Raw genomic sequence first — 25,529 nt, forward strand, 5'->3', positions numbered from 1 at the left:
AGACAGTGTGGAATGGATGTTCAGTTTCTGCATGCCTCTTGGATGCCCAGTACAGAGGTGAGGCCAGAAGACAGGAAGAAACAGCACACCCCTACCCCAGGGGAGCAAGCAGCTGCAGATGGTTGTGAGACACAAGGGCAAAGGCTGACAACCTAAGGTGGCAGAGGGTAGAAATAACTGCCTGGGGAGGCACAGAATGTAGAGGCCAGAGAAAGTCAGAAAAGGCCTCAAAGGAGCATCTGGCCTGGGTGTTGAGGGATGAGTAAGAGTTTACCAGGCAGGCAAGAACAGTGGAGGTCGGAGAGGTACTGTAGCCTGAGGAGTGTTTGCAAGTTTACAGACAAGGAGATGCATGGAAGAACACAGCAGCTATGATGGCTTCTGTTTGACTAGAGGGCCAAGTAAGCATGGAAGGCCTAGGGACAGTTGTAGGTATGGATAGAAGTCAGGTCACATGGGGCTTTGTCTGCCATCCTAAGAAGTCAGAATACATCTCGGGGGTTTCCAAACCCCATTTTATTGGAAAGACTCTTTGGTCAGACTGTCTCGCCAGCGTCCCAGGAAAAGAGATGAAAATAAGGTTGAGATGTAGTTCAGTGCTAGAGCACATGCCATTCACAAAGCTGGGTTCAAGAGCCAGCAACCAAAGAGAGAGAAAGGGAGGGAGGGAGGGAGGGAGGGAGGGAGGGAGGGAGGGAGGGAGGGAGGGAGGGAGGGAGGGAGAAGGAGGAGAGACGAGAGGAAGCAGAACAAGAAAAAAGAAAAGAAAGAACACACTGGCAATGCACTGGTTCCCTCAGCTGTGTGTGTGTGTGTGTGTGTGTGTGTGTAAATCCCTGGGTGCACTGGCTTTGATAACTATTGCTTTGAGAACGAACGGTAAGGTTTGGAGCCAAGGCTTACATTCCACATTAAGCAGAATGGATTAAAGATATTTTCAGATGACCATCCATGGGCAGAGATGAGGAGGCACCTGGAACGATGGGCGTGGACCCTTCACAAAGGTGAATGCTGTTGCTAGATCAGTTATATTCTTGGAAGTTACTGATGTTTAACTGGTAATTGAAGCTGTGGACTTGCGTGCACTTGCCTAGAATTATACCAAACATGAAGGAAAAAGTAGGCAGAAGCCTGGGGTGACTGACAAAGCTAGTGAGAGAGGAGAAGAAGGAGAAACCAGAAAAGGAGGCAAGAGTGAATGAGGGGGGGAAGAGAGAGAGAGAGAGGAGAGAGAGAGAGAGAGAGAGAGAGAGAGAGAGAGAGAGAGAGAGAGAGAGAGAGGCAGAAGTGAGCAAAAGCCACATGTCAGAAACCAAGTAAATAAAACTAAGCACTTAACCATGTGACCAGTGTTTAATAATTGGTGACCTGGAGGTAGAAGGTGTGAAGGGATCTCAGGGGCACAGCACCTCCTTCCTTCCTTCCTTCCTTCCTTCCTTCTTTTCTTTCTGTCTGTCTGTCTGTCTGTCTGTCTTTCTGTCTGTCTTTCTAGATTTGTTTATTTGTTTGTTTATTTAATGTGAGTATATCACTGTCTTCAGACACACCAGAAGAGGGAGTCAGATCTCATTATAGATGGTTGTGAGCCACCCATGTGGTGGCTGGGATTTGAACTCAGGACCTCTGGAAGAGCAGTCAGTGCTCTTAACTGCTGAGCCATCTCTCCAGCTCTTGGCACATTCCTTTCTTAAATGAATCTGAAGCACCCTTATTTCCCCACGGGAGTATGGAGCAGCCTGGCACAAGAACAGCGGACCTCATCGTGTAAGCAGCGTCTTTGTTGCCAAGCGGAACTTCTCTCTCCAGGGATAAGTGAGTGCCCTGGAGTCTCTGCCCATCAGTCAATGTTACATTCCACCCAAGAGTTCATTCTGAATTTTAAAAATGGGCGCCGTGTCTGAATGCTTAGGAAGTTGCATTTTGGTAGATTGAAAATGATTTTCATAGGGTGATATGCTAGTTTTATACTTATCTTATGTTTCTTGTTTTGACTTTTTTCATAAGCCATATTCATCAGCTGTAGTTCCCCCATAGACACGCCCTGCTCCTCTGTGGACACTGGGAGGCAGGGGGCCCGGCCCTCACTACAGCATGGGGCAGAGGCTGGTGGATATCACTGAATGGATGGATGATCCGCTATCACCCTCCTAAACATGAATCTACAGCTCAAAGTATCTGTATTCAACAAAAGGAAAACTCCACCCTAAAACTCATAACTAACCCCGAACCAACAGCACTCTCCCTCCTTCTCATTGTGTGAGTGCAGGATTGGGTAGTTAGGTGCCCTCTGCAGACCCACCCTAGAGCTGGTTTCCGTAAAAAAGTCTCATAGAGAAAATCTGTTCAAAAGACTAAGCAATCGAATGTGGCCTTCAGACTCTCAGACTGGTGGTCTTCAGATTGTTCAACACCTGGATTTAGTTTATTCTTTCAGCAAATGTTGACTGAGTGCCTACTATCTACTAGGCACTGAGGAAGTGCCCTGCACAGAGCGTCAGAAGCCCCTGTTGTCAAGGAGCGTGCAGTCCAGCCAGAGGAGTCCGGCAGTAGCAAACAAGGGTATAGTGTGTGTCTGTGACAATGAGTACCAAGAACGAAGCTAAAGCTTTGATGGGGTGAGAGGCAAGGGGAGGGGGAGGGGGTGCTACCATTCTGAATATATTTGTTAGTAATAGATGCTAAGCTGACCCTTAAGCAGAGCATAATGTTTAGTCAGAAAACACTTCTTAACCTAACCACCCACTCCACTCCCAACCCACCAGTGAGTGGGATGTGGGAGGTGCAAACTTGGTGAATACAAACATCAACTCAACCAAGAATGCTGTCACCCTGAAATCCTGTGATATACAGCTGAGACGATAGCTGTAAAAAACCTGAACTATAAACTGTATGGCAATCTTTGCAGGTGACTTCAAAATGAATCAGCTTCCATTATTCAAAACTCTAGCATGGCAACCAGTCCTTTGAAATGAGTGAAGTGACCATCTGATCCAACTGATAGCCCCTCCTTCCCCCCGCCCCTTAAAAAAAAAGAAAAAGAAAAAAGAAAAAAGGGGGACTTGTGTTCTCCTGCTGAGACCGAGTATTATATCTAGTTTCACATAAAAATGAATTTTTGCTGCTAAGCTTGAAAACTGCCTGAAAATAGCAATTAATATTGGAGAGGCTGACAGAACCTTAAGTGTGGTGGCATGAAGGATACTGCCGTAACTATGCGCCAGGGTGTGCGTGTGTATAGGTAAACACAGTGTGGAAGCACCTTGGTGTCCAGGGCAGGTAAGTGGGATGGGGTGAGCATTCTCAAAGCAATGGTTGAATGGTATGGATTTTACCCAATCTTAAGTCTGAGTAGCCTTGCTGTTCAAATTATTTTTACATTCCCTTCCTTTGAGCCTCTCAGCTCTCTGGAAGGGAAAACCGAAAGGCCATGCAGCTTGGTCCTTCATGTTAGCCGGATGAGCAAGCTCGGCAGCTCAGCCTGGAGGCCTGCAGGTTCTTGTGTGCAGGATTGAGAGATCAGAGGAAACCACCTCCAATGCCCTTCCAGCTCTCTGGTGGATGGGGCGCGGTCCTGGCGATGCTGACGCTGACTGTGCTGATGCCACGGCTGTCGGATGGTGGGGATCCTTGTTGGAAGTCCAGGGTTCTTTCTGCCCCACGGCTCCTACTGCTTCCCAAACCCTCCTCTGCATGTTTATTTATCTGTAAAGTGCAATGCCTAATCTACAAGGCTATAGAGAAGGATGTCAAAGGGGTAGAAGAAGGCCCGTGGAGCAGCTATTGTGGTGGTAGATGTCATGGTCACTGTCATCACTGTGGCTAATGAGGACACTATGGAATAGAGAGGAAGGGTGGCCATGGCGGAGGCAGGTGAGTGAGCTTCTAATCAAATATGGGTTTGCCCCCTAGGCCAGTTATCCAGGTTTCTGAGCATCCTGTAAAACAGACCTGAGAGTGTATTCACAGGGTGGAGACTAGAGGCGTTGTATATATAGATGCTGAGCCCATATGGGTCTGACACACTCCAGCAGATGCTTGGTAGGTGTGGATGATAACTTTCTGTCTTAAGAAACTTGAAGAAGTCAGGCATGGTAACCCATACCTGCAACTGTAGAACTCAGGACATAAAGGCTGGAGAAACGCAAATTTAGGGCTAGCCTGGACTACATAATAAGACACTACCTCAAAAAACAAAAACAAAACAAAACAAAAAAAAGGAACTGGAATATATGGAATATATTTAATAATTTTCTCAGAACCTGGAGTGGCATAGAGTTAACAGAAGCATGCAGGTACCTGTTTCTGTTTAATGAGGAGAGATTTAGATTCAGGAACTGGGCTGTTCTGTATGCATGTTACAGGAAGTGGGCGGGGGGAGAATAACATGCAACGAGTTATCAGCAAAGAGTCATTATGAACTGTCCTGTCACACCAGCTTTCTGAAGTCCATGTACATGTTGCTCAGGTTCTCTTCATGACCACAGCCCTCTCCAGATCATGTGTCTGCTTAGACACGCCCGCCTGCCTGCATGGTCCCACTTCCATTTGACTGCTGTAGCGAGTTGTCCTGTTACAGTGTGGGCCTTTCCGAGGGATCCACTGAGGTAGGAAACCTAAGTCTCGGAACCTTGTCCCAGACCAGAAGTCACAGAAAAGACTTGGGAGCAGGACTGAAATGTGAGAACGCTTCAGCACGGATTGTGCTCACTGATCCCAGGGAGAGTAGGCTGGCACCTCATCTTCTAGTAGATTAACATGTATATGAACTGGTTACCACATGTCCTGGAGCTGCGTCGTGTGTTGGCAGTATGAAACAGTAATGGGAACTCAAGAAGTGAGACTCCAGAGAACCAAATAACCCTATTAAAAAAAAAAAAAAAACGGGGAACAGAACTAAAATTCAGAGAAACAGAACAGAGACGTCTCAACTGAGGAAACTCGAATGGCTGAGAAGCACCTAAAGAAATGTTCAACATCCTTAGTCAACAGAGAAATGCACATCAAAACGGCCCTGAGATTCCACCTCACACCAGTCAGAATGGCTAAGATCAAAAGCTCAGGTGACAGTAGATGCTGGCAAGGATGTGGAGAAAGAGGAACACTCCTCCATTGCTGGAGGGACTGCAAGCTGGTACAACCACTCTGGAAATCAGTTTGGCAGTTCCTCAGAAAATTGGACCCAGCTATACCACTCCTGGGCATATACCCAGGATACACCAACATGTAATAAAGACACATACTCCTCTATGCTCATAGTTGCCATCTTTATAATAGCCAGAAGCTGGAAAGAACCCAGATGTCCCTCAACAGAGGAATGGATACAGAAATGTGGTACATTTACACAATGGAGTACTACTCAGCTATTAAAAACAATGACTTCATGAAATGCATAAGCAAATGGATGGAACTTGAAAATATCATCCTGAGTGTGGTAACTCAGTCAAAAAAGAACACACATGATATGCACTCACTGATAAGTGGATATTAGCCTAAAAGTTTGGAATACTCAAGATTCAATTCACAGACCATATGAAGCCCAAGGAGAAGGAAGACCAAAGTGTGGACGCTTCAGTGCTTCTTAGAAGGGGGAACAAAATACTCAGAGGAGGAAATATGGAGACAAAGGGTAGAGCAGAGACTAAAGGAAAGGCCATCCAGAGACTGCCCCACCCGGGGATCCATCCCATACACAGACACCAAACCCAGAAGCTACTGTGGATGCCCAGAAGTGATTGCTGACAGGAGCCTGATATGGCTGTCTCCTGAGAGGTTCCATGCAGCCCCAACGGAGTGAGCAACAATGTCAACTGGCCAGACCCCCTGGAGCTCCCTGGGAACTGGATCACCAACCAAAGAGTACACATGGAGGGCCCCATTGGCTCCAGCCCCATATGTGGCAGAGGATGACCTTGTTGGACATCAGTGGGAGGAGAGGCCCTTGGGCCTGAGGGTGTCCGATGCCCCAGTGTACAGAATGCCAGAGCAGGAAGACGAGAGTAGTTGGGTGGGCGGGGGAGCACCATCATAGAGGTAGGGGGAGGGGGAAAGGATAGGGGGCTTTCAAAGGGGAGACCTGGAAAGGGGAAAACATTTGAAATGTAAAGAAAGAAAATATCAACAAAAAAAAAAAGAGAGAGAGTAATGAGAGCCACCCCAAACTCTGACATTTATGGTATGTTGTTCAGGAGAGCAGCTTCCATTGCATTTTGTTTATTACCTAGACATTATTTAGAAATGCTGCAGTATATCATGGCTATCTGAGTGTGAAATATTCTTTTCTGCATCTGTTCCTGAAATAATTCTTCTGTGAGCATGTGTCCTGCTTAGATGTCTCTATAAACAACAGTTCCGTAGCTGTACCTGAGAAGACAAATGCTTTGACTGACAGCTGTTGTGTTTGGTTGCTTTCCAGTTTTAAACTGTGTGAATTTCTTTTTTAATGTTCTAGGGGAAAGCGGTGGTATTTGCCCCACGCCGAGGGAATACTTTCAACCAGTTTTGCAATCTAGCTGAAAAAGCTGGTTTCTCTCTCCAAAGACATGAAAATTACGATGAGCCCATTTCAAACTTCCACTCCAAGGTTAGTTCTCTGCCTGTGCTAGATAACACTTTAATCCGAGTTGCATTCTGACGAGATCATGGTCTTTTTGGCAGGTAACCTAAATATTTGATTAAAGTATTCTTTAGGTGTGTTGCTTCTGAACAGCTATTTGTATCTGGTTATTTTGTGTGGCAAAGCCATCTTTTATCTTTGCATGTCTATGAGGATTTTACAGAAATCATTCCTGTTTACCCCTTTCTCTGAAACAAACTAATCTTTTTCATTCATAATGGACTAATTTGCAAGATGTGAGAGGAGGTGGTTTAGCATGAGTGACAAACATGCATTTGTGTTTTCATGAAAAAACCTTGGGCTTCTAAGTAGGTTAAATGCTTAGCCGGACTGAAATAAATAGAAGGTGAGTGTCTAATTGTATCATGTTGGACTGTAAATCTTTATCACTGCTTGCTTTATGGCTGGGTCAGTTGACAGTTTGAGACTGTTAAATCTCATACAGAATTTCACAGTTGCGAGGTTATATGTCAGATTGAGGCGCGCGCTACAAGATTTAGGTCAGAAGCCCTTATCTGAGAGTGGGTTCTAAGCCTGCTTACATAAAGCAGTGTTATCAGCCTCTTTATTATTTATGTGCATGGGGCAATATAGGACACCAAGAGGCGAGCATTTCCTGGAAAAGTTTCCAGGGCTCTCACGTTTGCTGGTGCCCACCACGGGGACTAGCCTGACGCGGATTTCTTGTGTATATGCGTGCCTCTACAGAAGTCTCCCTTTGCTGAGCTCATCTGCCCTCAGTGAGAGACTCTGACTTGTCACGCTTTCACAAGCTATGACTACAGGAAAGTAAAAAAGCCCGGCCTTAATTTTCCCCTGGCACAATGTGAATAGCATTCTTTACTGCTCGGGACTGTGATATAATGTTGAAATATGTCAGCTACTGAAAAGTCATATTCAGAACGGATCAGATCTTCCAAGCGAGAGAAAAGACCCTTATTCTCAATTCCTAGAAATGGGTTGCCTTCTTGGCGTCTCCAGGGCTCCATTCGCCAGTGGGTGGGGGCAGGAGGAGAGGGAGCTTTGAGAACCGGAAGTTCAATGGCATCCTCTCACTGATGGAATTGGACCTCCGCCTTACAGTCAGAAAGCAGGAACCAACTGGCAAGTTATTCACATCTTACCTGCTCCCCCAGAATAATGCTCCCCTCCTTAGCCTCTCCCCAGAACAAAGGGAAGAGCTCTGAGAAGTTACCTGATGGGGAAGTGTCTCTCCTGAGTACCTTCAACTAAAGGAATGAGGTGGCCTCCTCTCAGAGTCAGGCTGCAACTGCGGGGTCAGCTGATGCTGCTGTGACATCCTGTCCGTCTTCTGGCCCTTCAGAACCACAGATGCTTTTAGTTTCTCAGTGACAGCTCAGGAGAGCGAAGGTGTGGGTGCTTCCACCAGCAGAGATGTTTGCCATTGCCCCCCTCCCAGGACCCCTTGTCTCCTCTCTGCAACATCTGAAGTAGGATGGGACAAGCAAGACACCTTGGTGCCACACACCCTCTTCTTTGTCTTAGAACTTGTCAGTCTCTAGTGGATGGCAGCCTCCTCCTTTGATTTCCAATGCCGTGCCCTACCCCGATAAGCACAGCACACTTAGAAAACCTCTGAATATGTTTCTGGCATCTATATTGTGTGCTGTACCAATGTGTACTGGGTAGGTCACCACTGACTGATGAGCCAGCCCAAACACAAATACATCTCTTTAAATAATTAAATGGCCTCAGGTTTGCTTACACGTCAAATTCTTTCCTTTGCTGACAATGGGCTTAGAAATAGTCTCCCTGTGGCTGTGGGGTGAACCTACACAGGAATGATGTACTGAGGAGGTAGAACCCAGGGAAGATGCTGTGCAGTCCTGGGTCAAGGGTATAAATAAATTGTGTGTGTGTGTGTGTGTTTAATGAGAGCTATTTCAGTTAGTTTGACGTCTTGCTTCTATCACAAGAATGCTCATCCCTTGTGTCCCCTTTTTCATCAGACTCACGATCCTACACACACACACACACACACACACACACACACACACACACACACACAACCCACCACCACCGCTGCCACACACACACACCAGCAGGCCCGGGACCAGGTGGAGTGAGTATGGGGTCGCCCCTGTTCCTGCTCCCGGAGCTCAGGAGTCTCAGTCCCAGCCCGTGAGACCAAAGGCAGTGAGTGCCCTGTCTCTGCCACTTCCACGCAGCTCCAGGAAGCTGAGGGCCGGCAAGGCTGGGGGAACCTCCTCCTTGGCGGCTTTTGTTGGCCGCGTGCTAATAGCCAGGGCTTAAAAGTTTCCCATCTTGAGCTGCAATCAGCTTTCTTCTTCTGCATCTCTGGCCAAAGCCCACCGTCCCTGGGCCGCTCCTGCTCCCCATCGGAGGAGCAGCGTTTCCCTTCGGGCTGCGTGTTATCCTCTTAGCCCTACTGTGTTGGAATAGACCGTGAGCAGCTGGAGGACTGTAAGACGCCTGATAATGCCGCTCTTTTCCGCTGTCCCGTCTTAATCTTGTTACACAAATGGTTGTGAAGAGATTCATGAATTTTAATTTTGCCCTCTGCATTAGCGCCTCACGTCACTCATACACAGCTGCCTTCTATGCCGAGTTTTTCACCCCTCCTCTTACAACAGGGGAAAAAAATTAGTTACAATCTTGGCAGTAGTGCAAGGTAAAAAAAAAAAAAAAAAATCTACCGATTTAGGCAACCACCCATGAAGCTGATTAACAGTCAGCGATCAGGAGGAACGGCTTTGCCTCTTAAACTTTTCACCTCTCATTGTTAACTGTGAAATTTTATTTCCGTTAAAAAGCAAGCCTGTAATCAAAACGGTGCCATTCTGTACTCTGTGCCCGTGCTTTTGTTAAACCGTACCCACACCGTGCAGCCGGCGTGCCCAGGAACCAGGCAGCCGAAGGTGGCGTGCGCTTTTAAAACAGCGCCTTTCTGCTTGTCCGGGCAACAGGAAGGGGAAAAAAATAATAACAACAAAACACTTCCCTCTCCTTCCCAGCCTCCTCTTGGTCCCTCCAGACTGAGAATCAAACCTCTTGCCCCATGGTGTGGTGCAAACCACGAAGACACAGGACTGTTAAGCCAGCCAGCGGTTTAGCCAGGAAGAGTGTGGCTTAGATTGAAATTACCTGGTGACACCGCTCAGAGGTTCTTTGGGGATATAATTTTACAAGCCACGAGTTGGGTTTTGTGTTGTTTTGGTTTTCTAACTTTGGCAAAACCACTGGGGGATTCTATTTTCTATATTTCTGTACTTAGCCCAGAAAAAAAGCAGGGTGGGTGCGGGGTGGGGGTGGGGGGGCTAGAGCTGTGTAGTCAGTACATTGTGTGAGCTGCACAGCCATATTGCACTTCTGCTTATCTATTCAAAATGCCACGTTACAAGTGGCTGGTGCTTGTAATCTGTGTGGTGTGCTGTTGATAATTGTGGATACTGTAAAGGGTAAACACTGAACCCCACTCCTGATGCTGTTCCTGCAGCAGTAAGGCTGAGTGCGCTACATCCAATTATGAAATGAACACGATGTGTCTAATAACAGCTATATAATTTAGTGCGGTCCTCAAAGACCCCGTGTTAACCTATGAAACTGAAGAATTGTTTTATTCACAATTTGCTTTTTGTTCCTATTTTTTTTTCAAGGTGCTTTCTTACTTCTTAAAAATTATAATTATCAGTTGAGCAAAGAATAAGTGGAAATACTCTTAAGTCTTGAGCCAGCATTTCCCCCATCCGAGCCAGCATCTCCCAACAGCCTTGTAGGTTTACTTGGTTCAGAGATACCCAGGCGGGTGTTTGTGAGGTGGGAAGACCCCCCATTTCCAGACAGGCTCAGAGGGAGAGCCAGGCTTGTCTGTCCCTTCCCTTCAGGCAGCCGAACCTCTGCTTTGGCCTCCAGAGGTCAGCACAGAATTCAAATTAAAACTGATTTCTAAACCATATTTACAGAAGAATTATTTATCCCATATATTACCTCAGGGACTTTATAAAGAGCTCATTTGAGGCTCTGGATATTTATTAGCACCTGGAGAGTGAGTAGGTCAGCTGACTCACAGAGTGATCAACGTTCCTTTATCGGGCCTGGAGAAAAGAACTTAGCTATGGTGGCCCCCTCTCCTCTCTGAGAAATGTTTCAATGATCTTGTTCCGTTGCTAGGGTGATGTGTGACTACAAGGTATGTTCAGAGCCAGAATGGACAGCAGAGTTGGGGAAGCCAGTTTCTTGGAATTCTCATGATGATGATTCTTAGACTAGAGAGTGAGGAACACTGTGGTGACAGGCTCTTCAAGCCCCGTTCTAAGTAGACCACTAGCCAGTTTGTGAGCAGACATCTAAGAAAGCAAATGGGCACCACCCTACTTCCTGTTCTTGGGAAAGGAGGCTGCGCGCCCTTAATCCATGCGCTCTAGAGGCAGAGGCGGGCAGGTCCACAGAGTTAGGTGCAGGACTGCTAGTCCTATACAGAGGAACCCTGTCTCAAAAATAAATAAGCAAATAAACAAATAAATAAATAAACAAATGAAACAAATAGGAAAGGAAGGCGGTGAGACTGGCCTTAGGTCCCAGTGGAGAAGGTGGACTCAGGACTCCTGTCTTTAATACTGAGGCATATCACCATTTTGGAATAGGATTTAGAAGAGACTTGTACTTGTAAAAGATGCAGGTAAGCATATCTCCAGCAGAATATGATAGTGGAGCCTTTCCTGAGACGTTTGTTTAGGGTGGCCAGTAGTGACTGATTTGAAATAATAAAAGAGTTGCTTTCCTGTATAGTAAAAAGACTTCTTATCCTTATAGATTAAAAATAAATTAACAATTAGCTCAAAAATATCAACTTAGAAACTAGCCAGGTGTGGTGGAGCATGTCTTTAATCCCAGAAACTCAGGAGGCAGAGGCAGGTAGATCTCTTGAGTTCAAGGCCAGCCTGGTCTACAGAGTGAGTTTCAGGACAGCCAGGGTTACACAGGGAAACCCTGTCTCAAAAGAAACAGAAGAAGAGAAGGAAGAAAAAGAAGAAACAAACTAATAAACTGCTATTTATAGAATAAGTATAAGCATGACTGTCAGGTTTATTATAACCAAATGAGGGGGTAAAGTGCACTTCACTTGTCATAGGCCAGAATGTGTGCTTGAGGCTTGAAGGTTGGTTGGGATATAAAATTGTATCACAGAAGGCCCTCACAAATTCGTCTTAGCACATCAAATGTTGCTGCTCTGTTGGAATATGTTCCTGGGAGTAGGCTGGGGTCCTAAATCACCACTTGCTATAAATGCCCCCAAACGAGACCTAGACAGCCTTTGAAATGTCTGAAGCCCACAGCTGTGTCTCGGTGCCCAGCTCTTGCGATGGTGTCCAGTTATTCCAATACTCTTGCCTGCTTAGAGCCCAGGGCAGCAAGGACCAGGCTAAGAGACATGCCCAGCGCCAGTCTGGAAAGATGAAGGTACCCCAGCTTTCCCTCAGTCATGGTGTAGTTTGGGTACAGTCACACAATCCTCACCCAAAACAAAACATAACAGCAACCCGTCCCCCACCCCCGATTCCTATGTTAATATTATCGTGACACCAGAACCACTAAAAACAATGTTGAGTTGCTTTCCTGTGATTATGTCTCAGAATTACATATTTAGGTTAATAAACCGTGATGTTAAAATTAACATTAATACTAATTTATAAAAATTTGGTATTTCTGTTATTTTCAGTTGAAAAAAGAAGGGTCAGACATATATGAAGAAAACCTGCACTACCCACTTCTGCTTATTTTAACCAAAACGGGATAGAAGAAAACATCAGATGCAGAGAAAGATTTCCACACTATATGAGAACTCCGCCACAGCGCCTCTGGGACTCAGGGCTCCACCCACTTTCGAACATTCCGCATCTTGGGACTCCGCCCATTACTCCGGCCCTCGGCAGCTCTCCCACCCTCCGCAGCGCGCTCGCTCCCACCAGTCCTTTTTAAGGAAGCTTGTTGCTCTTCCGTACCAAACCTTTGTGTGTTTTTCTGTGTCAGCAGCCTGTCTTAGATCAGAATTTGACTTGTGGAGCAATCTAAATAGTTTTCTCTCTAAAGCACAATTTCTTTTGATGATTTCCATCTGCCGCCCCCCCTCCTTTTTTTTAATTGCCTTTGTTCTTGTTTGGTAATAGTATTCTTTATCCACAAACACAGAAAGCATCACCCTTCTTTTCTGGATAAATAAACAAACCTTATTTTTCTGATATCTCAATTAATTGTTTCAATCTATCGTCTCTTGCTCTGTCTCTCTGTCTCTGTCTCTCTAATTATTTTTTTCTTTTTAAACAGGATGTTTTTTCCCCCTATAGATGTATAAGAAATGACTACAGCAGCCCAAAGCCTCGTAAACTGACCGTTTGTCCTCTGGACACAATAGCGTGGCCAGCCCTCTGCTCCTCCTCCCCAATTATGTGTGATTAGTCTCAGTGCGCTGTGTCAAGGAGGGGGAGTGCGCTGACTGCTTATTATCTGTTTAGGTACAAGAAGAGCACATTTAGGCTCTGACTATGAATGAAAAGTGAGCCTCTATCAGGGCTTAAATCTAACGCCGCTGGTCTCAGGCTCCCTCAAAATAGGTCTCTTCCAGAGAAATGTTGACTAAACGTTGGATAAACTACATTGCGACCAGGGGAAAGTAAGAAAGTAAGAAAGGAAGAAAGGATGGAAGGAAGGAAGGAAGGAAGGAAGGAAGGAAGGAAGGAAGGAAGGAAGGAAGGAAGGAAGGAAGGAAAGAAGGAAAAGAAAGAACAAAAGAGGGGAAGAAAGAAAGATCACACAATTAGCTTATTTAAAATAAGTATATAATGAGCTAAATACCTAATAAAAAATGGAAAAAAAATAAGTATATAATGTTAGTTTCAGGGATTTGAGTGTATAGTAAACATTTAATAGGCGCTACTCTGGAGGAAGCTTTGCTGCAGGGACCCCAGCCCATCCTGCCTGCTTGCTTACATGAAGTGCTCTAATGCCTTTTGTGGAAATTCAGATGTTTATCTGCAAGGAATCATCTGTGCCCACTTTGGCAGGAATGTCATTGGGTGGGTTAGCTGTGTATCTTCCTATCTTTAGCAGAAGAAAAAGTGTATATTGAATGTGATACCAATTAAAGTGATAGGTGGGGCGGGGGCTCATCTTTTTGCATGTTAATCAAACTTAGATGCCATAAAAATATTGACTCTCAAATGTCTTCTCTGCCCGCTACTATCATCAAACAAAAATTGTACCTTCAATTTGCACGTCCCTGTCGTCACCACATTCTCTGCTCCATCAGAGCACCTAGACAGATCTCAGAAGGCGCAGGTCAAGTTGCAGTTAGATCACACATTTCTTCCTCACAGAAACTTGAATTGCAAAGCCAAGGGATGGGCCAGCGTCACAATAACAGCTATTTATTCCTCTTTGGATAAAACAGCAGTCTATTCTCAGTGCTAGATAAAGACCAGGGCAATGCAAACCAGCCATTTAACTGAGTAGTTCAGCTGGTGGCAGCTCTCCTTTGCGACTGTATGGGTAACACACTGGCTTTGTATTTTCTTGTTTAAAAAAAAAAATTAGAGTTTGGGATGTTTCAAAGGGCAACGTAAGTCATTCCACTCATGCCGATGAGAATTCAACGAGAATTATTTCTTAGGCAAAAACCTGCAACTAAATCTGCCAGACAAAGGAAACCTGTCTCTGTAGTGGCACCTAAGATGGTCTATTTTCCCCTCTTTTTAAGTATAGAACAGCAGGGCCATGAGAATATTTCCTTTCTTTTCAGCCAGAAAAATACTCGAACTGGCAGAAATTCAATTTGCATTTGTGTGCTGCAGATTGGGAGAAGTTTTTTTTTTTTTCTTTTTTAAGGCAACCCAGCAGTGTGTTTTCTAGAAGTCTCCGAGAACAACAGTGTATCAGAATTGAGCTGTTCCTACTAAAAAGACATCCAGTAAAGAATATATTTCTCATGGGGTGATTGCGACCTCAAGACTCCCCTGTCACTTGTTCAGAAATTCATAGGTAGAATTTATAGAATCCTTACCTGGAAGTATCTCTGTGCTAGGCTCTCTCAGAGTGTATATAACAAAGTAGTTATATTTTTAAATACTTGAAAATTGGGTTTTCTAATTAATTTTCACATTTTTTTTAATAGACTGGAGATATTGAGAAGGGAAAAATAAGGCAACTCTAGAAAGTGAATCATTTCTGTTTCTCCATGAGCTGTATCATTATCTGTAGGCGTTAATATGAGGTTATGTAGTTGGAATTGAAGTGGTCCAGTCTACAATTGTCTGTGTAAGTAGGCACGTGCTTGTTTCTAAGAGAAGCCTGCGTGCCTGGCAAATCCTAAGAATTAGGATATTTTGGGCCGGTGAGATGGCACAGCTGAGGCAAGTACTCACAGCCAAGCCTGACTACCTGACTCCGATCCCCAGATGGGAATTCCCTTGAAGGGAAAAAAAACCCCGTTCCCAAAAGTTGTCCTCTCACTTTGAGGTGCTCACTGTGGCAACACACACACACACACAATAAAGGTTTTTGTTGTTGTTTTTTAATGTAAACAATGTTAAGATTTAGTATTTTTTATGGATTTTTATCTTCTGATAAAGCTATTGGTTTTTTGTAGAGGCAGGTTAGGTGTAAGCATGCATTTAATATTGTCCACAGGCAGTTGTAAAACAGTGATATGAACAGCCACGTCCAATTGGTTATAAGAAATATATTTTATTTTATAGCAAGACATATGCTGTGAATTGGGATAAAAATGCTCAGAAAGACTACCTGAGAGGTAGGCGCTATTTTGTATAAATTGTGTATTTTGGTGGCTTTTTGACTGAGCATGAAAATGTAACTTCCATTAGGGAAGGGTAATTTAGGTGCTCAGTATTCAGCAGAAAACTTGTCGGGGCCATAAAAGCTTTTCTGGCTGGTTCCTCGGGTGTTTTCAGAGAAGAGCTGCCGCCCCTGCTGATTTTCCCTTTGGCTTCAGTATAGGCAGAATTTACCACTGCATACCTGTTGAATTTAGTTTAGGGGATCCAGCAGTTAACTGAGTGAAAGGAAGGATTAGTGGCCCTCTGGGGCCCTGTTCCAACAGCCAGGTGTCTATCCTAACTGGTTATGCACCTTTGACAATTGAAGAACCTGGTTAATGCAATAGTGGTAGTTGTATTTTGGGGTTTTGTTGTGTTGTGTTGTGTTGTGTTTGTTTGTTTGTTTGTTTGTTTGTTTTCTTCTCCCCACTGCCAGAGTAGGGCACGCCTTTTTCTAAGGGATAAGTGGGCATCACTGTTTTTGTCTTGCTAGGTGGGGACTGACTCCTTCCTCCAGCCCAGCTTCTGTAGATTTTGGCTTTGTGCTTAGTCAGCGTTTGATTTGGTTCCAATCAATGTCAGACAATTGGGAAGCATTGTGTGGCAAACCCTTTCGTTGGACTTTGGGGGAGGGGCCAGATGCCCACATGGTCAAGAGAGTCCCACTGAACATAGGCATACACACCAGTCTCTGGGGACAATTAGGCTGCTTGGCCCCAGCTTCTGTCTCTGGGTTGTTCTCCATGGATCAAACACCCTGTCTTCAGGATGCAAAGATATCATCATTACACTGAGTGTATCTCACAGAGGAAAGGCAGTTTGAAAGGCACCCTGACTTTAGCCAGAGCAAATACATTTTCCTGAGCGGAATGTTTCTCAGTTGTGAAGGAGCCCAGCCCAGTGTTGTCTGACACACCATCAGGCCTGAAAGACCACTTTGAATTCTTAGAGTCCATTTTATCCAGCTTGCCAGCTACCCAGGCTGTGGCTGAAGGGTTTCTGTGTCTCCGGCTCAGAAAGCCTGTGTATTTGGAATCTGTGTTTGTTTGTTTATTTATTTATTTAGTCTCCCTGACTTTTCAATTAATACATTTTTTAATAGATAAAACAGATCATACTGTGACTTTTAAAATGTCAACAAGCTTGTAAACAGAAATGTAATAAAATGGCTAATAGGCGATTCAATAGTTAATGGAGGGCTGCAGTATGAGCGAATACAGTAGCTCTCTATTGGAAACTGTGCAAGTGAAGATGGCTTTAGTATTGCAAACTGAGGAAGAAAATTGTTTTTAATTAGCACCTTCATAAGAACTGCTGATTAATACTGTTTTGTTTGGTGAAAAGCTTTCAGCTGAGTAATTTGTGCAACCATTACAACAGTTTTGTTAGAGCGGGACTCCTGTTGTTAAACACAAACAGCAGATGATAATGCTGGGAGATGAGTTTGTCATGTAACAATTTACCTTATTGAAAAAGCTTTATATAAAACCCAATACAGTAGGTACCGGCAGAAATCACAGATTTTAAATCCTTCCAAAATTGCAGTGTGCCAGCCTTGAAGTTCTTTTTTTCCCCCACAGAGACTAGAAGCAGATTTTATATCATTTATAAAATTATATACACAATTTAAAGGTAGCATGGACAGGCCACTTTCTCAACGGCAGTTTACGTGGGAGCAGTAAAGTGGCCATGTATTCAAACACTCTCTAACTAGAAAAAGCAGGGTGGCAAATGGAGGCCTAATTAAATAATGTCACTAAGATGGGAATTTGCATTGGCCTGGGGAACAGGGAAATAAATTTGGACTGGTGGGTTTGCTTGAGGTAGGTTCATCATACGTGGGATTAAAAAAAAAGTTTAATTCTCCCCCCACCCACCCTTTTTCTTCTTCCAGCACTGTTTTAACTGGTCAGAATAAACAGTACCCAATCAGTAGACCTGACCAGGGAAGAAGACTGATTTCAGTGAACTACAAGAGAACGTTGTTCATTAGCCAGCACACACATGAGGAACTTGAAAAATAAATAAATAAAATGCAATGGTAAAGCATATTTGCATTAAAATATTACACGACCCAAGGTTGGTAAGAACTGCAAATTATTGGAGTGGCGTAATAGAGCATGAGGGTTTTGTGTGTGTGTGTGTGTGTGTGTGTGTGTGTGGTTTTTTTTTTTTTTTTTTTTAAGACAGGCCTTCGGGGTAATAGCCAGGGTTGAGGCTCACGACAGTGCCAAATAAGCTTTAGACAGCATAATAGTCTGCAAAGAAAGCCACAGAGCACTAATGTGAAGGAAGAGCTGTCCACCACATGCAGCAAAAATCACCAAAGGTCATTTTATGGTAGCAATTGTGACATAAAATTGGTGGTCATGCTACATGCCTAATACTCTGCGCAGCTTTATAAATGATGGGCCCCTAGCGATGGCTGTCATTAAGTGCTTTCATCATAATAAACTTTAAACTGTTGGCTTTATGAATCGCCAGCGAGCTTCAGCTGTTCGTCGGATGGAGCTTGCAGCGCCTTAAGTGTGACAAGACCTATTAGGAATTGCAACCATGCCTCAAGCCTACTTGGCTTCCTCACTCCTGGGGCGATTGCTGCCTATTAAACGGCGGCTGGGAAGATTTTTCCTCCAGCAATCTCTGATCAAGAGCTTTTTTGGGCTTTGACCTGCATTTCCTTCAAGACTTTTTCTGAGGAGTTTTATAAGAGCAAAACTCCAGAGGGTTTATAGCCACTTCTGATTAATACCTTTCCCGTTTTTCTAGCAACTCTCCCACTGCTGCTGAGAGAAAAGCTTTCATTGTTCCCCAAGTGCTTATTTTGTGACCTTTTCTCTGCTTCCTGATTCCCTCTAACGTGTTCTCTCTGTGAAATCCTCCGGGTGGAACCTAGACAGTTGGTGAAGTTGTTACGGCTGGAGAGACAGAGAAGGAAAGAGGAAGGCTTTTATATTTTTAAAGGATTCCATGCAGAGCGGCCTGGCCCCGCCCATTTAAATGCCCGTTGTGACGTCACCCGCAGCCTCTGGTACCAACAACCTCTTTAATGAGCCTTCTGTGTAAATTGAGCGGACACATAAAGATTTCATGATTCAAATTACGCCTTTATTAACCTTTAGCACGGGAAGTCTTTTAGTTTCCACATAGTGGCTTACTGGCTGTCCTGCTACTATGAATAATAAATGTTTGGAGACCCACTCCTTTAAAACCTGGGTATTTAATGTACGGAGGCTAAATGCCTAGCACAGGCTCACTTAGCAAGAACTTGAGATCTCCTTGCCTGTCTCCAACCTGGAGGCCCCGCCACCCCTCCTTTTCTTCTGCTTGCTCGGATGTTCCAACGATGGCAAAAGCTTTCCCTGAATTCCCTGTCTTACTACGCTCATTTGTCTTCCGCTTTAGCTAAGAAATGTCCTAATGAGAGTGAAGGGAATGTCTCAGGTGTGCCCATTGCACAATTAAATTAGCAAACCTCAGAGGGATTGGATTAAAAGTCAGCAGGACGCATCTGGGGACCATGGGCCCAAAAGGACAGAGGCTGTAGCCCGCCCTGGTAGCCTGGGTCCCAAACTGGTCTTCCCAGATGAACTTGGCGGGGTGGGGAGTATACTCCCCTATATCCCTCTTGGGAACAGATTTCCATTAGTGGCTGTCGAGCCCAAAGCAGGCGGGCCGAGGAGCTGTGGCTTTCGGGGTACAAAGGCATGCTCGGTGCATCCCGCGAGCGAGCGGCCGAGGGTGGACCCGAGCCCGGGCCGCGCAGGTGCAGGCGGCGACAGGCGGGCCGCAGAAGTCCGGGAACAAAGGCGCCTCGGGGGCCTGCGCAGAGGTCACCTGCTGCCTCCGGGGCAGATTAAGGAGGCCTGGAGAGGGCATTGGGAGGAAATGGTGCCTTGCTTCTTTGGAAAATCAATTCGTCCCACCCTTAATGGGACATTTTGTTCCCCCTCTTCGGGAGTGACTGGGCAGGTGTGCTTCCAGGTCTCAGGATGGGGATCCGTTGGAGGAGGTGCAGCCTTGTCCTGCCTGCGCACCCTAAGAACCTCGCTCTGCTCTGCCTACAGTTCCACTTGCCCTTTCTCTCTGCTCCGGGCTCTCCCGCCTCTCTCTGCTCAGACCTCTTCCATAATGAGGCTGGAAGTGGAACTTTCCCCCACTCCCTTACTTGGCGATTTCTTTTTCTTCCCCAGTGACCTGGTTGCACTTTGTCCCCGCTCCCTGCCTGCCAATCTCTTCTGGATAGGGCCCCTTTCCATTCTTGAGGCTCCCCCTCCTCGCCAGCCCCGGGAGGCCCAGCCTCCCCCCCCCCCCCCACCATCCAGATCCCCTGCCACACAGCCGCCCCCCACTCTCCCCGCGGAGCAAGGAAGAGGCCTCCTCCGAGTGAATGGCTGGTAAGGAGGTTTTTAATTTGTCTGGAGCCACAAGGAAAAGCCTCCGGGCAGCGTCCCCCCAAGCCCTCAGCCAGACTTGGCAATGCCTCCTGTGTAGGACTCAGAGCCCCTCTGCCTTCCCGGTGGGCGATGTCACCTAGCGATCCTAGGCCAGGTTTACTGTGACAACAACTGCGTTGAGTGAGTTTAAAAAAAAAAAAAAAGGTTGGAGCGCTGTGTGCAAAGTCACCTCTGCCTTCCAGAAAAAGGACTCTGCTTCGTCAAAGTCTGTTTTGTTGTTCCAAATCTACCAATAAGAGAAATTTAGAGACCTGACCTGATGTTTCTGTCAGACAGGGTTAGAAAAGGCTGTTCAGGCCACCGCTGTCTAGATTTGCAGCCGGCCTGCTCATGGTGGCCCTCTCCTTGAGCTTGGGGGGAATGTCACCGGGCTGTCCCCCGCTGAGGACCACAGAAGATAGTGCATTTAAAAGCTTTGCCCACCTGACCTATGGCTCCACCTCCAGGTACATTAGCCTCCACTTCCTTCTCGGGCTTTATTTTTAGGAGCAGAGGCTGCAGCCCTGACCCAGCCTGTTTTGAGTGCACACTCTCTCTGTCTCTCCAGCAGCAGACCCTGAAGTACAGGGAGAGAAACGAAGCAGCCAGGGGCCTCCAGAGTCCTCCTGTCCAGCCAGTTTGCCCTTCAGTCCAGTACTGGATGTGACCGAGTGACAGTTTTCAGGGTCTTTACTCTGCAACCTCCTGGACCTCTCATCTCACTGCCAGGGGCTGGCTGCTCTGAGCCTCTTAGCACACTGCACCCGCTGAGGTATAGCCAAGAACGGTTGTAGTATTCTCCACAGAATACCCAAGGATGGCAGTGATGAGATCTGTCCAGTCCTGAACTTGTGCTGGGAAATGGTAACCATCATGCCCAGCTCATCCTACCAAGAACATGATGGTCATCTCATGGTCCCTTGATTCTCAATCTTGCTTATGCCAACCAGGCATTAGAGAGCATTAGAGCAATCAGAGACTTGCAAACCACGTGTGTGCTGGGGTTTGCCCTCTCCTTAGGTTTCTGGAACCAGCTATTGTGTGGGGCATCGACCAGGGAAGACTATGGATTTAAGCCAATAGAAAGTATTAGCTAGCCAGAGACTACAGTGGGTGTTTGGGATCCCATTGGAGTCCCAAGCTTTTCTCAGGGTGAGATTTTAAGCACAAAACCCATGTCCCCCACTGACATACTTCAGTTGGCCGGCAGTGGAACTACAGAGGCCAAAAAGCAAGGTTAGTGCATTTAGAGACATCCCCAGAATGATGGACTTTGGTGGGTTAGGTCTTTGTTTTCATTTTGGCAGGCGGTGCTGTCTGTGTGCTGAGTTTTACAGCCTGAATAGTACTTCCATCATGGAGTCAGTTGAGCTAAGATCAGGGGGGCCTGTTACCCTACCACATTAGAAAGCTCAGACTGTCTTGCCACTCTCTGGAGATCTGTGGCCCAAGCAAGAATGTCAATGAGCAAAGAGGCCCTAGCTGCTGCCCGTGGCGGCATCAGAGAGAGAGAAGGGAGCAAGGAAAACAACTGGGATCCACTCACCGCACCTAAGCCTGACATGGGGCTGCGAAGTCTAGTCTGTTACACAGCAAGAGAGAACTCACTCAATTAGTTCTTCTAGTTTCCCGGAGAGACTCTCCTGCATCTTTAACTGTGGATTTAGATACCAAAACATTAGTTATGCTCAGCCTAAATGGGTTGAATTCCATTCAGGAAACCCAAAAGGAGGAGTTGGGTAGCACAGTTCTCCCTCGCCTTTAGAAATCAGCAAATGGCTCTGCAGCTGCTGGAAGAGGAAGACTCAGGCGAAGACAGTTGGGAGGCACAGAAGGACAGCATCAGAAGAGCTCTGCACAAGGCCGGTAGCAAACTGCTCATTCTAGGCAAACTTTCTGGAGCATCTACCTTCCCTTTTGGAACACAGGGGAGATGAACTAAATGTTTTGAAGTCTCATTTCGTGCTAACTTCTCAAGTACTTAAAATAAAACCCTTCTACTGTTAATGCCAGTGATTTGGACTCCCTCTGGGGATGAGGCTCTGGTCCCAGGGAGATGCTCTCAGTCTTGGCATCCTAAGAGAATAACTAATTAGGACTTCTTAGAGGAACTTGTGGGATGGCTTCTCAGAGCATCACCTTCCTCTTCCCCAAGCTGAAGGCTGGGGACTGGCCTCAGGTTCTACTGTGGAGGAAATGGGAGGAGAAATGGGAGGGTGGTACCCGAGCTTCATCCTTACCTGCTTATCCCCACTGTGTTCTGGGCACTGCGGCACACGTCCAAGATCCAAAGGTGAATAGAAAGACTCTGTTATGTCTGGGGGTCATGCAAGAAAGGCAAAACGGCTCTCTACAAGGAACTTGAAACAGTAAACAACGGTGACAGTGCATTATAGAGTAATGTGCATTGTAATAAAGCCTATGAAAATCAGATAAGATCCAGCTGATAGGGCTGACCTCAAGCAAGAAGATCAGTGAAAGCCTCCTTGATGGGGCCTACCTTGGTGAGATGGGGCCAGTCATACAGGCGGTCATGGTAGGGAGTCAGAGGCTGGCCCTCGGGGAGGGAGAGAAGGGCAACGTGGCTTGGCCTCCTCAGGATGTGACTAGGCAAGGAGATGGAGCCCAGAGTCCGAGCAAGTGCTCATCTACACCGCCAGCCCCAAACGCCCACTTGTTAAAGGTCACTCTGCATGCTAATGGGGAGCACGTTAGCAGAAGTGGGGAGTCCAAGGAATACAAGTGGCAGTCCTGTGGGTGACGTCAGGGTGAGAGAAGCAAACCCACTCCAAGCATGCATTTAGCCCGGAATTCATAGAAATCCCAAGGCTTCCTCATAAAAGTTTAGGTGAAAGTGTGGTGGATCAACTTGAATTCCCCACTGTGGGGATTCAAGTCCTTTGGACTCTTTGCGCCCCACCCTCAAGGCCTGATCTGCCTTTTCCAACCCTGATTGCAAGGCCGGTCTGTGAAGAGGGAGGAGAGGATGGCAGAGGGCTTGCTCAGCATGCATGAAACACTTGTTCTGGTCCCCAGCATCAATATAAACAGGTCTGTGGAGGTTGGAGATGCAGAAATTCAAGATAAACCTCAGCTACACTTGTTCAAGGCAGCCTGGGCTACATGAGACCCTATGTCAAAAAGAGATAGTGGAGAGTCACTTGTCTTTCTTCCAAGAAACATCCCACAAGGTCCTCTGAGAAGTCCTAATTAGTTATTCTCTTAGGACAAGCCAATGACGGAAAGCATCTCCCTGGGACCAGAGCCTCATTCCCAGAGGGAGTCCAAATTGCTGGCATTAACAGTAGAAGGGGTTTGCATGATGGTAGGGCATGGAGGTGGGGCCTTCATGTTCCAAGGCCTTGCATCCTCTTAGGCTCTCAGACAGGGGTGGCTGTGGTGGGAGACAAGGCCTGGGCTGCACCCATGTCCCTCCTAGGGTCTCTCTCAGACCATTTCAAAATATCAGCAACACATAGGAACATCCATTCTAGGGGTACTCGGGAAAAGACCCCAAGAGGTCATCGGCGGTAAAGTTCTCCCAGGAGACTGACCATCTGGCCTTTTACCCAAGGGCACCTGTTTGAGGAGGCACCCTTGGGAGAGCATCCTCTTATGGTCTAAGTGGGCAAGACGTTAGAGCAAGTTGCCATTGGGTTCAAGTATGAGATAAGACATGAGGAGACACTAGGAACCTCGATGATATAAAGGGGCCCCTAAGAAGAAGGGAAAGGAGCCAAGTATCAAAAATCCATTCACCCATCTCAGTTTTCCCTGGAGTCAGGCAGGGGACAGCCCTCATTCAACAAAGTGCATGTAGGTACAGGGGTATAGGACCTGTGGGTCCCTCCCACACCATGCATACAGTCTATAGAACAGGCAGAGCATGGCCTCAAATAAGATCCCCAGGAAGGAGCCCAAGGTCTCAGGGACCATTGCAGAAGAGGAGCGGGGAGACTGTAAGAGCCACAAGAGGGGCAGGGGACAGGAGGAAAACTGTCTTCTGGATGGAACTGCTACAATGAATTCATGGCATAGAGCGAGAGCGGGGTGGGAGGGCTCGTGCTTCCTTGCTCCTAACTATGCCACTATTGGTTGATGACTGTAGAGGGAGGGAAAGCCAGTTGGTTTTTAAGGGATCCTGGAAGCTTGATCAGGCTTCAATGGATAGACCCACATCCAGGAATATCCAGGAGCAGCACAAATTGGACTCAGTGTGGTTTTTATCTGTTTGTTTTTGTAAGTTAGACTGAGGAGTTGGAGAGACTCCTTGTGTTTACTTGATTTCTTTATTAGAGGACCTCGGTTCAGGTTTTAGTACACAGCCATTCTCAACTTCTACAACTCCAGTTCGAGGAGATCTGGCGCCCTCTTCTGGACTTCAGGGGCAGAGCACACACCTGGTACACATAAGTACATGCAGACACAACCCCTATACACACACAAAAAAAATAATTCTCCCTGCTGGAAGATGAAGGTGGGTTGAAGAGGAGCTAGCAGGAGGGTCGGGTAGGGAAAAAAGATGATCAAAATAAATTGTATGAAATTCTCAAAGTATTAATAAAAATACTTTGGGGTTGGGTGGGTGGAGAGATGGCTCAGCTGTTAAGAGCACTGGTTGCTCTTCCAGAGGACCTGGGTTCAATTCCCAGCACCCACATTGGCAGCTTACAACTGTCTGTCACTCCAGTTCCAGGGGATCCAACACTCTCACACAGACATACACGTAGGCAAAACACCAATGCACATAAAATTAAAATGAATTATTAAATGTGTGTGTGTGTGTGTTCCCTGTGAAAGGCCTGGTGAAGGGTGCTTACAGAGATTGCGTTAGGCAGAGGAGGCAGAACTGCCTGAATCTTGAGAGTTATAGCACAGGAATAAGAGTCCTACCGAGGACATGAAGCTGAGGTGCTCTAAGGCACAGGGCCAGGTTCAGAGAGCATTTGACTCAGCAGGACATGTGTTCACTCATCCCACAGACATGGTATGACTCAGGGAGAGTGGGGAACACAACACATGCAGCCAGAATTGCTACATGAGTTACATTCCATTAGTGGGAGAAAAAAATCACAGATTGGTCAACAAACAAAACCAGCATTGGTTGGGTGGGCTCAGTGAAATCAATAAATAGCAAGGTGATACTTAGCGGAGTGACTTTAGGTGCAAGGTTAGGAAGCCCTGTCTAAGGAAACCTAAGCAATAAGGAAGCGCCTACTTCCTAAAATCAAGGAGGAGAAAGTCCCAGACAGTAGCCCCAGCTTCAGTAAAGGCCCTGAGGCAGGCACACACCAGCAGAGGCCCACAAGCAGATACCAGTGATTGGTGGGAGTGGGGTGTGAAGGAGGAGGAAGCAGGACCTTGAAGCCATGGTGACAAAGTTGGATTTTTTTTTTGAATGGAAGACCCCCCTGGAGGGGTAGTGGATCTCTCGAGCCATAACATGGTCTGATGCTCATGTGTAAAAATTCTGTCTACTGTGGGGGAATGGGCTGGTAGGAAAGAAACTAGAAGCCTGGGAGAAGCTCCCTAGTGGCCCTGGTAGGTCACCAGTGACAGGCAGACACAGCTAGTAGAGGCTGGGAGGGTGAGAGAGAGGCATGCAGACAGGCTCTTTCTTCACCAGCGTGACCATGCTTCAGAGGAGAGCAGCATCCCCTGGCGCCAGCA

At 46.4% G+C, this 25,529-nt stretch overlaps 1 protein-coding gene across 3 annotated transcripts in view; it reads left to right on the forward strand.

Moving 5' to 3' along the window:
* Camkmt (calmodulin-lysine N-methyltransferase) overlaps positions 1 to 12,842 on the forward strand; it is a 368,029-nt gene extending 355,187 nt beyond the window's left edge. For 2 of the 3 annotated variants that reach the window (XM_006524992.3, NM_028576.3), the window contains 2 exons: positions 6,449 to 6,580; positions 12,315 to 12,842. In XM_006524992.3, coding sequence (XP_006525055.1) covers positions 6,449 to 6,580; positions 12,315 to 12,392 — 210 coding nt within the window. In that variant the 3' untranslated portion in view covers positions 12,393 to 12,842. Of the gene's footprint in view, positions 1 to 6,448; positions 6,581 to 12,314 lie in introns of those variants that run through there. The other variant, XR_385373.3, reaches the window with a different exon arrangement.
* Positions 12,843 to 25,529: the final 12,687 nt, after the last annotated feature.

Source organism: Mus musculus, chromosome 17, assembly GCF_000001635.26.
Source record: "Mus musculus strain C57BL/6J chromosome 17, GRCm38.p6 C57BL/6J".
In the NCBI taxonomy this organism is placed as follows: domain Eukaryota; kingdom Metazoa; phylum Chordata; class Mammalia; order Rodentia; family Muridae; genus Mus; species Mus musculus.